The 10,006-nt window shown below is 34.8% G+C and overlaps 1 protein-coding gene across 1 annotated transcript; it reads right to left on the reverse strand.

Annotated features, from left to right (window-relative positions):
- Positions 1 to 6,346: 6,346 nt before the first annotated feature.
- On the reverse strand, positions 6,347 to 8,335 carry LOC149948416 (ADP-ribosylhydrolase ARH3-like). Its single transcript, XM_090171929.1, has 7 exons — positions 7,939 to 8,335; positions 7,757 to 7,856; positions 7,553 to 7,698; positions 7,431 to 7,498; positions 7,113 to 7,377; positions 6,975 to 7,057; positions 6,347 to 6,916 (listed from the first exon to the last, which is right to left on the reverse strand). Exons 1-7 carry the CDS (start codon positions 8,171 to 8,173, stop codon positions 6,707 to 6,709), a joined length of 1,107 nt encoding a protein of 368 aa, XP_090028055.1. The 5' UTR covers positions 8,174 to 8,335; the 3' UTR covers positions 6,347 to 6,706.
- Between the last annotated feature and the right edge of the window lie 1,671 nt (positions 8,336 to 10,006).

A 10,006-nucleotide genomic window follows, 5' to 3' on the forward strand; every position in this document is an offset into this window, starting at 1 on the left:
ATATACTTTTCAAAATAATGAAAACTAAAGAAGTATTTGAAATGATACTTATCTAAATCTTTAAAGATTTCTTCTGAAATTTTTCAGGCAAGGGCAAAAAAGAATTGAAAATAATCGAAACTCTCATATCTTAAAGAAATTTGAAAGATCGTGAAAAAATCAAAGGGCCAAAACTGAATAAAATGAAAGATTGTGAATGATTTTGTCGCCATCTATGCTCAAAAATATCAAAAATAAAATGATATTTACAGAAATTTCAGAGGGAAAAAATTGAAAGTATAGTATAGCTGCTGCCATCTATGTAAAAAGATACGAAAAAGATAGATAGAAATTTTTTTGTGCATCACTGTTCGGCGGTGCCGACCCCCTTCGCGGACCGTTACAAATTTAGGGCATTGCACGAGGTACAATCGAAAACTGGTTTTAAAAACGTCGCTCTCCGCGAAATAGCTAGCAGCTAAGTGCGTAGTCTCCGCGCGCACGTGTGTACCAAAATCAAAACTTAATGTTTTAGTTTTGTGTTATAATGATGGAAATTCTCGGAGAGTTATGGATGTTATTATTAAGAATTATGCTGAAGACGTAAACGTATTTATTTCATCCCATTTACTTAAAGGAATTATAAATCCGAATATTTCAGTGTTCGTTTCTTTCTCTTCCACAGATTTTGTATATTCAGTTACTAAGCCTAGGTCTACCTTATGTCTTCTAACGCTTTGCTTTTTTTTTTAAATATCTTCATTGTTTTCAATTTCAACGAGTTCAGTTCGAACTCCAGTCGTATGCAACTCTTTTATGTATAAATTACATTGACTTGCCTGGTTTTTAGAGTTTTCTGGCATTAATGCTGGGGTTTTTTTCCGAGCCATTTAGAACTGAAAATTAAGCGGACGATCGAAAGAGCTTATAGGAAATCCCGCCATGGTGTTTAGCATCGCGAAACACTACTTTTACAAATTTCCGACCAAAATTTTCCAATGCTTTACAGGCGATCTGATTGGGTGGCACTCAAAGGGTGGGAAGCATTGGGGGTTGGCACCTTAGATTTCATGGAAACCAAAGGGAAAGGTACAGAATACCGCAAATGCGAGACTTTCTGTTTATGTCTATTTATTTTTGGCTCTTCTCTTTTTTTTCTCAGAAGCTTGAGCTCGCGCTCGCACTCTTCTCTTTTTTGGCGGAAGCTTGAGCTCGCACTTGCGCTCTTCCCTTTTTTGGCGGAAGCTTGAGCTCGCGCTCGCTCTCTTCTCTTTTTATATCCGAAAGTGGAGCTCGCGCTCACGCTCTTCTCTTTTTTCATCCGAGAGTGGCGCTCGCGCTAAAAATAGTTATCCCACTCTTTTGTCGTTCTTTGTCAGAGCACGGCCAACTTTGACACTCGCGCAATAGCGGCCAACCCATTCGCCGAAATTCCATGAACAAGGATTTTCCCGTTATAAACTCTCGGCGTTCAGCACTACGCTCGTTTTTATATTAGCTTCAATGCAAAAACTATTCTAAAAATAGTTTTCCGCTAGGGGCGCTTGACACCGAGATATAGTTTTGTTTCGTAGGTGAACATAGAAAATCCAACGAATGGGCTGGCCGCTATTGCGCGAGTTGGCCGTGGTCAGAGAAAGAAAAACCGCCATCATCTCCGACGGTTCGATGGTCCGACCTGGCAACCTCTGACTCAGAGGTCGGAGATCGCCCTCTTTTTTTTAAAGAGAACGGAGCTCGTACTCTTCTCTTTTTTATCCGAGAGCTGAACTCGCACTCGCGCTCTTCTCTTTTTAACCGAAAGTGGAGCTCGCGCTTGCACTCTTCTCTTTTTACACCCGAGAGTGGAGCTCGCGTTCGCGCTCTTCTCTTTTAATACCCGAAAGTGGAGCTCGCGCTCACGTTCTTCTCTTTTTATATGCGAGAGTGAGCTCGCGCTCGAGCTCTTCTCTTTTTTTACCCGAAAATGGAGCTCGCGCTCGCGCTCTTCTCTTTTTTCATCCGAGAGGGGCGCTCGCGCTCAAAAATAGCTCTCCCACTCTTTTGAGCTGAGAGTGCGCCCATCTCTGATTACACAAAGGCACATTTCCCCAAGGGGGGCGCATCTCTGGAACTCGTTTTTTGAGAGAAAGTCGAAACGAATAGAGAGAGGTATATTTCTCTCTGACCAGTGACGTCACTGGTCAGATTTCAAAAGAGCTATTTTCGGGGTGGCTACGTCTGTTCTTATAAGAGTCTGTCCTTCAATATAAGCGGTTTTTTGCTTTTATACTAATCTTAGCCCTGCCCGAAGTTCTTATAGGTAAAGCACTAAATGGCAAATGGCACAATTATTTTTGCCGTTTTCATCAAGATAGGTTTAATAATAATAGTATAAAAATTTATTAATAATCAAATAACATAACTTTATTATTTATGAAGTATTTTTATTTCCATAAATGCGATTGTGAATTAAGAAATTTTATTTATATTTTTAAATATTAAAATAGTAAACAAATACCAAAATGTGGCAAAACTTTCGATTTTAATGTCAGATTTTAACAAAAAACAAAAGCTAAAGCTAAATTTTAAAAACATTTAGTATATATAATGTAAAATATTAAATTTGAGGAACTTTTTGATTTTTGTTTTGGATGTATTTTGTTATTTTTTTCGCTTGCCTTCTGTTTTGAGCGTCGGTAGTAAATTTGGAATTTAAATAATTCATTCTTATAATAGTTCTCATTTTGACGTAAGTATAAATAATGTCTCGCGGGTAATTTAAAAGTTGGTCAGAAATTACATTTGTTAAAATATTTGTAACTCCCCTGTCTTTGCTTAGAGCAATATCTTTAGAAGTTTTTCCTTTATGGTATTTTGAAAACTCTAATTCTATAAATTTCGTATCCTTTAAAAATGTCTCGGAAGGAACTATTATACCATGATAACTGAGGTGTTCAACCCATGTAGGTACAATATAATCATGGTCGTTGCGATTTGATTTCAAATGTAAATCGTGGTATTTTTCGTGGAATCTTTTAGCTACCCATCCCGCTAGATATTCCATTCCACCTTCTTCAAAATTATTTAAAATAAGCTCGTTTTCTTTATCAGGTGTGGGGGCAGTAGAGCTCGTACTCGTAGGGGGCAAACTTAAAGGTACTTGGTTTAAAATAGAAAGTTGAGGAGCAGTTGTTTTCCGAATAATTACGAGGGGTGTTCTACGAATTACTCTAGGAACTTTTTTCATTGGAGATTGTGTTGGGCTTCTATAATTAAAGCTAGAATCAACTTGATTTGGATTTTCAATATCAGCTACGTCAATAGAAATATCAGATTGCTTTAAAACATTCGTTATAAAGTATTCGTCATCTGATTGCGACACAGTATTCGTATTTGATGTTATAACCCCAGGGTTCTTTCCAAGAATAATCATTCGGATTCTGTAAATTGCATTTAAGGGGGTTGGGTGATTATCTAGGCCCCCCCGCGTTCTTAATTGGGAAAAAAAGTTTTCCAAGCAATCTTGGTTTACCCTGTGGGTTAGTATATAATTGACTTTAAAGTTATCTATAAGATGAAAATATAGTCCTATCATAGATTCCGATGTTAAAATAATTCCTTTTTGGAATTGTTGCATGTTTTTTTTACCTATGACAGTCATGGCCTTCATAAAAGTAATCATTTGTTTCCCGGAGATACAAACCATTTAAAGTAGTGTCAAAATTTACGGGGTGTTGGTCAAAATTGGTGTCATTATATGTGGCTGGGTTGTTAGTTAAGGGTTCAGAGGAATCTTGGAAAATTTGATTCGGCCTTGACTGTCTAACTGAATAAAAACTTGGTGGAAGTTTCAAACTTGGAATAGCGTTATCTTTAAGGTGCTTCTTAGTTTTTTGACTCATCAATTCTTCCATGAGATTCTTCTCAAAATCTTCAGGTATAAAGTGGTTGGAGCATACTCTAGCATATTTTGGGTTTAACTTTTTCTTTTGATCACCATTTTGACATCTCTCTATCCATAAAGCTCTTATATTGGTATCAGCAGGAAATCTATGTGATGATATGTCTGATTTGGAATCGAAATAGTTTGTGCAACCAAATACAGCACATTTATTTGGAGCCATATCTAGGGTTTAACATTGAAAAAATTAAACATTCAGAGTTCCAATTTCATTTCATTCAGGAATATGACCGCCATAAAAATTATTATCGATGTAATGCACAGAATATTATAATACAAAGCTACTGAAGATCAGACTCACATGCATTACCCATTTACCCTACTCCTATATAAATTACACATAATAATTCTACGTGTTATTTACCGTATTTTAAATTTTTAGTCGTTTATATTAAGATTTAATTTTTCCATTTATACTGCAGCTTTGCTGTTCCGATATAGAAAATAATATTTTTAAATCAAAGCCTAAAATACAAATTAGTAATTCTTTAAATTTATTTAATCAAATAATGGCAAAATAAAAACTTACCCAAAATCAAAACTTTTTATTGAAAATATAAATAATTGTCGGCTCGGCCATGTGGTTAGTAACATATCATAAAGAAAACTAATTTAAAAGATTTATAGGCCTCAATGGCCCCGCATTACTTATAAATACCGCCCAATAAATTAAATAAAAATTGTAGCTTCATTGTTTCATTATATTTTAATATCACTTTTCAAGATTAGCATGTTTAATAAAATCTTAATACCATAAAATTAATTCTTCAAATAGCGACATTAATATAAAACATAATGTATGTTAATTAAAATTCACTGTTTTACTAGAATATAGCCAACTTGGGCTGATATAACTATAATCTGGAAGCTCAGCAAAAGGAATTTCTTTTTATACCTTTACGCCTGCGCAGTTGCTATAGTTGCTATAATTTCACGCGGCGTCTTGTTTAGATTTTCCCTCCAGTTAAAAGGGGAATACAGCGCTATCTTTCCCCTTTCCGCACAGCTGCAGATATCTCCCTTCCCGCCACTTTTACAAGAGCCAACCTTATAGTGCCTTTTCTTTTACGAACCTTGACATTTCCCTAATTTTCTGTGACTTCCCTCTGAAATCTACAATCTCACTAGTCTTCGTGAAGTTCGTGCGTACTGCGTAGTTGAAATTTTGGTAACAAGTATCGCCCCCTGTCTGCTCGTTCAAAATTATCTCTGCACAACTGGGCTGCGTCAAAATTCTAAGAAGGAATTCTTCTCTTGAGAAGAGTTCTTCGTGATAATTTTTTATCCTCGTGAGAATTCACTAAAAAGCGTCAAATGTAAAAATATTCTTCTAAATATGGCGGCTTACGTCGTACGAGTATCCCACGAACGTTGTAAACTAAGCATTTGACAATAAATATAATTTTTACACGATTTCCCGGCAATATCATTTTTAGATGACGCGCTCCAGCCAAAGATAATTTAAACTCGTACCCTAGATTCAAATACTAAGAGCTTTCCCATTGACGGTTTTGTTAGGAAGCGTTTACCCTTTTCCGGCACGTGACCTCAGAAAAATCGGGCTCCATCGGTTGCGGTAAGGCGCAAACCATGGAGGGAATTTTTTCTGAGTTCCAGCGGGAAGTGGGTAAACGCTATCGGCAACGCGCGAGTGAGTGATTTCGAATCTAGGGTACGAGTTTAATCTTTGCTCCAGCTAAAAGTTTCCAATTTAAAAATATTGAAATTCAAAATTCGTCTGCTATTTCTTCGCATAATTAGTTGACGGGTATTAAGGCAGATGGCGCTATATTTCCAAAGCTCGAAGCTTATAAGCATTGTAACATTTTTACATAAGTACGCCACTAGCTCTATTTCTTCATAGATATTGCGTCATCCATGCATCCGTATCCTACGTAATATTTGACGTCATCGAATCTCAAATGCAGCCTATGCCATCGCTTAATTAGCTCTACGTCTGATAAACCGACGGCCTTTATTTTAGTAAACAAACAGGTTTGAACAACAAAAGCTTAGCTAAAATGAACTACAATATACTGTCAAGTGCTGTTAATGCAATTAACTGACTTAAATTCCAACACAAAAAATTCCTTCTCAATTTAGAGGTTTCCATTGGCTTAAATACATGTTAGTAACCAATAGTGTGACTACCAAACTTACTAGGATGAATAAAAAGGTTAAAATCTAACGTAGTCTACCTTTTTACTAGTTCGTGGTGAAACAAACCTTTAGTGACGATTTTTGAATGGAATAAAGGTATAGTGGCATACTTATGAGTAATTATGTTACATATGATATAACTTTTGGGTTTTTGTCAAAAAGGGCAATTTAAGACTATGTGAGGGAAATTTCATTTTGGAAACTTGGCATCACTGATCAGCTTGTATAGCCTTTCATGATTTCGCATTGCTATTAAAACAATACTTATAATCGTATTTATTCAATATATTCAGGTCAGCAGAGAATATTTGGGCACTGGGCAGCGCCCTGTTCGCCTTGGGATTTCTGGAAGAGAAGAAAAGCACCTTAGCTTTTCTCAGAAGAAGCTCCGCTATGATCACCGATTCTCTCTCCAAGTAGGCAAGTAATACCTTCTGATAAACAGTGGCTACAGTTGCGCCCAAATATTCTCTGTTAACATGAATACATTCTTGATTTAATGAAATATATCAATAAGAACATTGTATTGAAAATAAAAGTTGTATCGCATTTACAATTTAAAAAAATATACTATGTATAAAACAAAATACTGATATTATCAGAAATACATAATGTAAAATAGAGTTAGTGTTTCCTGTTTTCCACAATTTCCATTAATTGATCAGCTTGTTGTATAGTATAGTCTATTCCTTCGCACTGTTTATACAGAACCCTGGGAATTTGATTAATTCCATAATAGGCTCCTGCAATACCTCCAGCCATGCAGGCTATAGTATCGGTATCACCCCCGACGGATATAGCCAAAAACATCGTCCTTACAAAACCATTATCAGTCTGAAAATAATTTAGAATTTTTAAGTATAAATCAAGATTTAACTTAAGAACAGCTCACTTCAAAGTCTTCAATCGGTTTTAAGGCTCTTAAGAATGCGTAAATTGCAAAAGGCACTGATTTATGCGCACTTACGTACTTTCCTAAAAAGAATGTTAATTCACTTTCACATAAAAGTTGTGAACTGTGTATTCTTACCAATCTGATTGGCTATCTTTAGTGGGGTTAGTTTATCATCAGTCAACGCAATTTTTATTTCCTCCAATTTAGATTTGTAGATTTTATTAGTGTCGTTTTCTATTTCATCCATTTTAGTGATAAGATAGTCTAAAAATTGCTCCTCATCAAGTTTTTTAGATGAATTGCTAATTTGAAGCGCTTCTTTTATGGCCAAACTGAGAAGTATGGCACCATTGTATCCATTCTGGTGCGCGTGCGTTAGAAGAGACGTTTGTTTGGCCAACTAAGAGTGAAAAATTCATGAAACTGAAATAGACAGTGGAAAATGTTACATACTTTGATAGTTGAATCTAAGTCTTGATTGAAAGTAAATAATGGTACAGGAGCAATACGCATGGCTGCACCTAGGGAAAAAGAAGTGTCAAAATTATCCTACCAAAACGTTAAATGGTCTGTACCATTTCCATAAGATCCAGTGCCATTAAATTGCGATTGGGCTGGTTCTAAAACATTTTCGTAGTTTGACTCTTTAAGCTTCACAAACACATTAACAACATGTGCTCCGTAGTATCTATGTTGCTCTTGGAAATAGTCTTCAGAAAACCTTAAAATTAATTTCTAAATTTAGGTTTATGACTTTTGTATTATAAGTAATAACAAACCTTTTAGCCAAATCTTCAGCATTGAAAGTTTTATTTTTAATCAATGATTGAGCTATTCCTCTGGTCATAACAGTATCGTCAGTATATTGCAAAATTGTGGCTATGGTTTTAAAACAAATAATTAGATCAGAAGACCCTCTCTGTGGTCTCTATTATATTAGTAAAGTTTCGTTATTGCTTACTTTTTTCCTCAAGTTTCAGAAGATTGTTTAAGAACTCTGTTAATTTTCTTTTGTAAGTTTCGTTGGGGCACTTTTCATTTTCAAATGGTTGTCCAAGACAATCGCCCAATAAAGCTCCAGTCATACAACCACGAAATAATTCCTTATGCTTATTTATACTTGATGTAGTCGGTGTTGCCATATTGAACAATACAGAAAAAGAGAGAGCCTTTGTAGATCTGAAGAGATAAAACATAAACCAAAAATGTAATTTAACTATTTATATTTAGGAAGAATTTCTAGATTCATGTTGATGCGATTTTTAGTGTTGCTGCCACCTTGGATGAATAACGAAGCTATACGACTACAAGTGACATATCCAGGAACCGTAGCTTCGTTATTCATCCAAGCTGCCAATCCTTTCTCACACTTAAAATGTAAACACCTTCCACCTAAGAAAATAAACCAAGCCCGGATTAGAAGAATGGTTACAATTAGAAATGTGTTCTACGTTTAATATAAAGTCTAACCAGCTTGGACCCGATCTAATTTGACCAATGGGAAGCCGAGAAATGTTAGACCGAAAACCATAAGGTCGTGTGTGGTATTCTAATTAAGACACGACATTTAAGGGCTTATAAATCGAAAACTACCAGATCTAAGGAAATTTGTATTTTATGATGACCTTGAAACATTAGTTCAAGGTCATTCAAAATTTATCTTGAGAACCAATAGGAATAGGAGAATGGTTCCAATTGTAAAAATGCCCGCCAAGGTTTTTAAGTCAAATATACCTTTTACCCGAGGTAAATAAACCAATAAAACTCAAAAATAAACGTAAATTTATTGATTTAAGACGTACCAAGTATTTTTATCAACTTTTTTAGTTTAAATTATTTAAACACAAAAGAAACTAAATAAGTAATTGAAATAAATAAGCAGCTATTAAACGTAAGAATTATTTACTAATAATAATGCGTAGTAGCCAAAAGAGGTATTTTTGAGCACTTCATAAAATAAGTCTAGAATTTAAGGGAGCTTGAAACATTACATTATCATTGTTATGTTCATTATTATTTGAAAGTTAATCTTCAGTTTTTTCCTAATTTATTTAAATTATTAGTAAATAATTCTTACGTTTAATAGTTGCTTATTTATTTCAATTACTTATTTAGTTTCTTTTGTGTTTAAATAATTTAAACTAAAAAAGTTAATAAAAATACTTGGTCCGTCTTAAATCAATAAATTAACGTTTATTTTTTAGTTTTATTGGTTTATTTACCTCGGGTAAAAGGTAATTTGACTTAAAAACCTTGGCGGGCATTTTTCTAATTGGAACCATTCTCCTAATCCTAATGGTTCTCGAGATAAATTTTGAATGACCTTGAACTAATGTTTCAAGGTCACCATCATAAACTACAAATTTCAAACTCCCCCACTCAGTTTAGAGTTTCACGACAATTTTGATCCCTTAGATCTGGTAGTTTTCGATTTATAAGCCCTTAAATATCGTGTCTTAATTAGAATACCACACACGACCTTATGGTTTTCGGTCTAACATTTCTCGGCTTCCCTTTGGTCAAATTAGATCGGGCCAAAGCGGTTTATACTTAATATTAAACGTAGAACACATTTCTAATTGGAACTATTCTTCGAATCCTAAGGGTTCTCGAGATAATATTTGAATGACCTTGAAGACCTGGTTCAAGGTCATTGAAATTCTTATTGTAATTTGTCCCCTTGCACTCTCTATGTAACCTGCAAATTTCTGTATCGTTTTTTAGTTAACACCCTGTATAGATAGCAAATAGGCGCTTAAATAAAACATCTTCCCAAAAATTGCCAAGAAGTAATATTTCCGACAGCCAGGACTCATAAGTTATTATTTATATAGTGCTTGTTGAAATATTAGAAAACTGGAAACTTTCTCGAACGTAACATCAGTTTTTTGCTAAGCCTTAACATTCCAAAAAGGTTACCTGGTTAAAAGGAACCACTTGTTGCATGCCGTACTGCAAAAGTAATATGTTTAGTTCCAAATGAATGAGTTTTCATCTTTTTCATAATTTTATACGAAATGAATGGACGC

The sequence above is a fragment of the Leiobunum rupestre genome, chromosome 4, assembly GCF_980474605.1.
Source record: "Leiobunum rupestre chromosome 4, qqLeiRupe1.1.hap1, whole genome shotgun sequence".
NCBI lineage: Eukaryota > Metazoa > Arthropoda > Arachnida > Opiliones > Sclerosomatidae > Leiobunum > Leiobunum rupestre.

Excerpts from the sequence above, each read along its gene's own strand:
- LOC149948416 (XM_090171929.1), bottom strand. The coding sequence starts at position 8,173 with ATGTTTTATCTCTTCAGATCTACAAAGGCTCTCTCTTTTTCTGTATTG. Across the intron at positions 7,857-7,938 it reads TCTGAAACTTGAGGAAAAAA|CCACAATTTTGCAATATACT; the intron begins GTAAGCAATAAC and ends TTAAAACCATAG. Across the intron at positions 7,378-7,430 it reads ACTTAGATTCAACTATCAAA|TTGGCCAAACAAACGTCTCT; the intron begins GTATGTAACATT and ends TTTCACTCTTAG.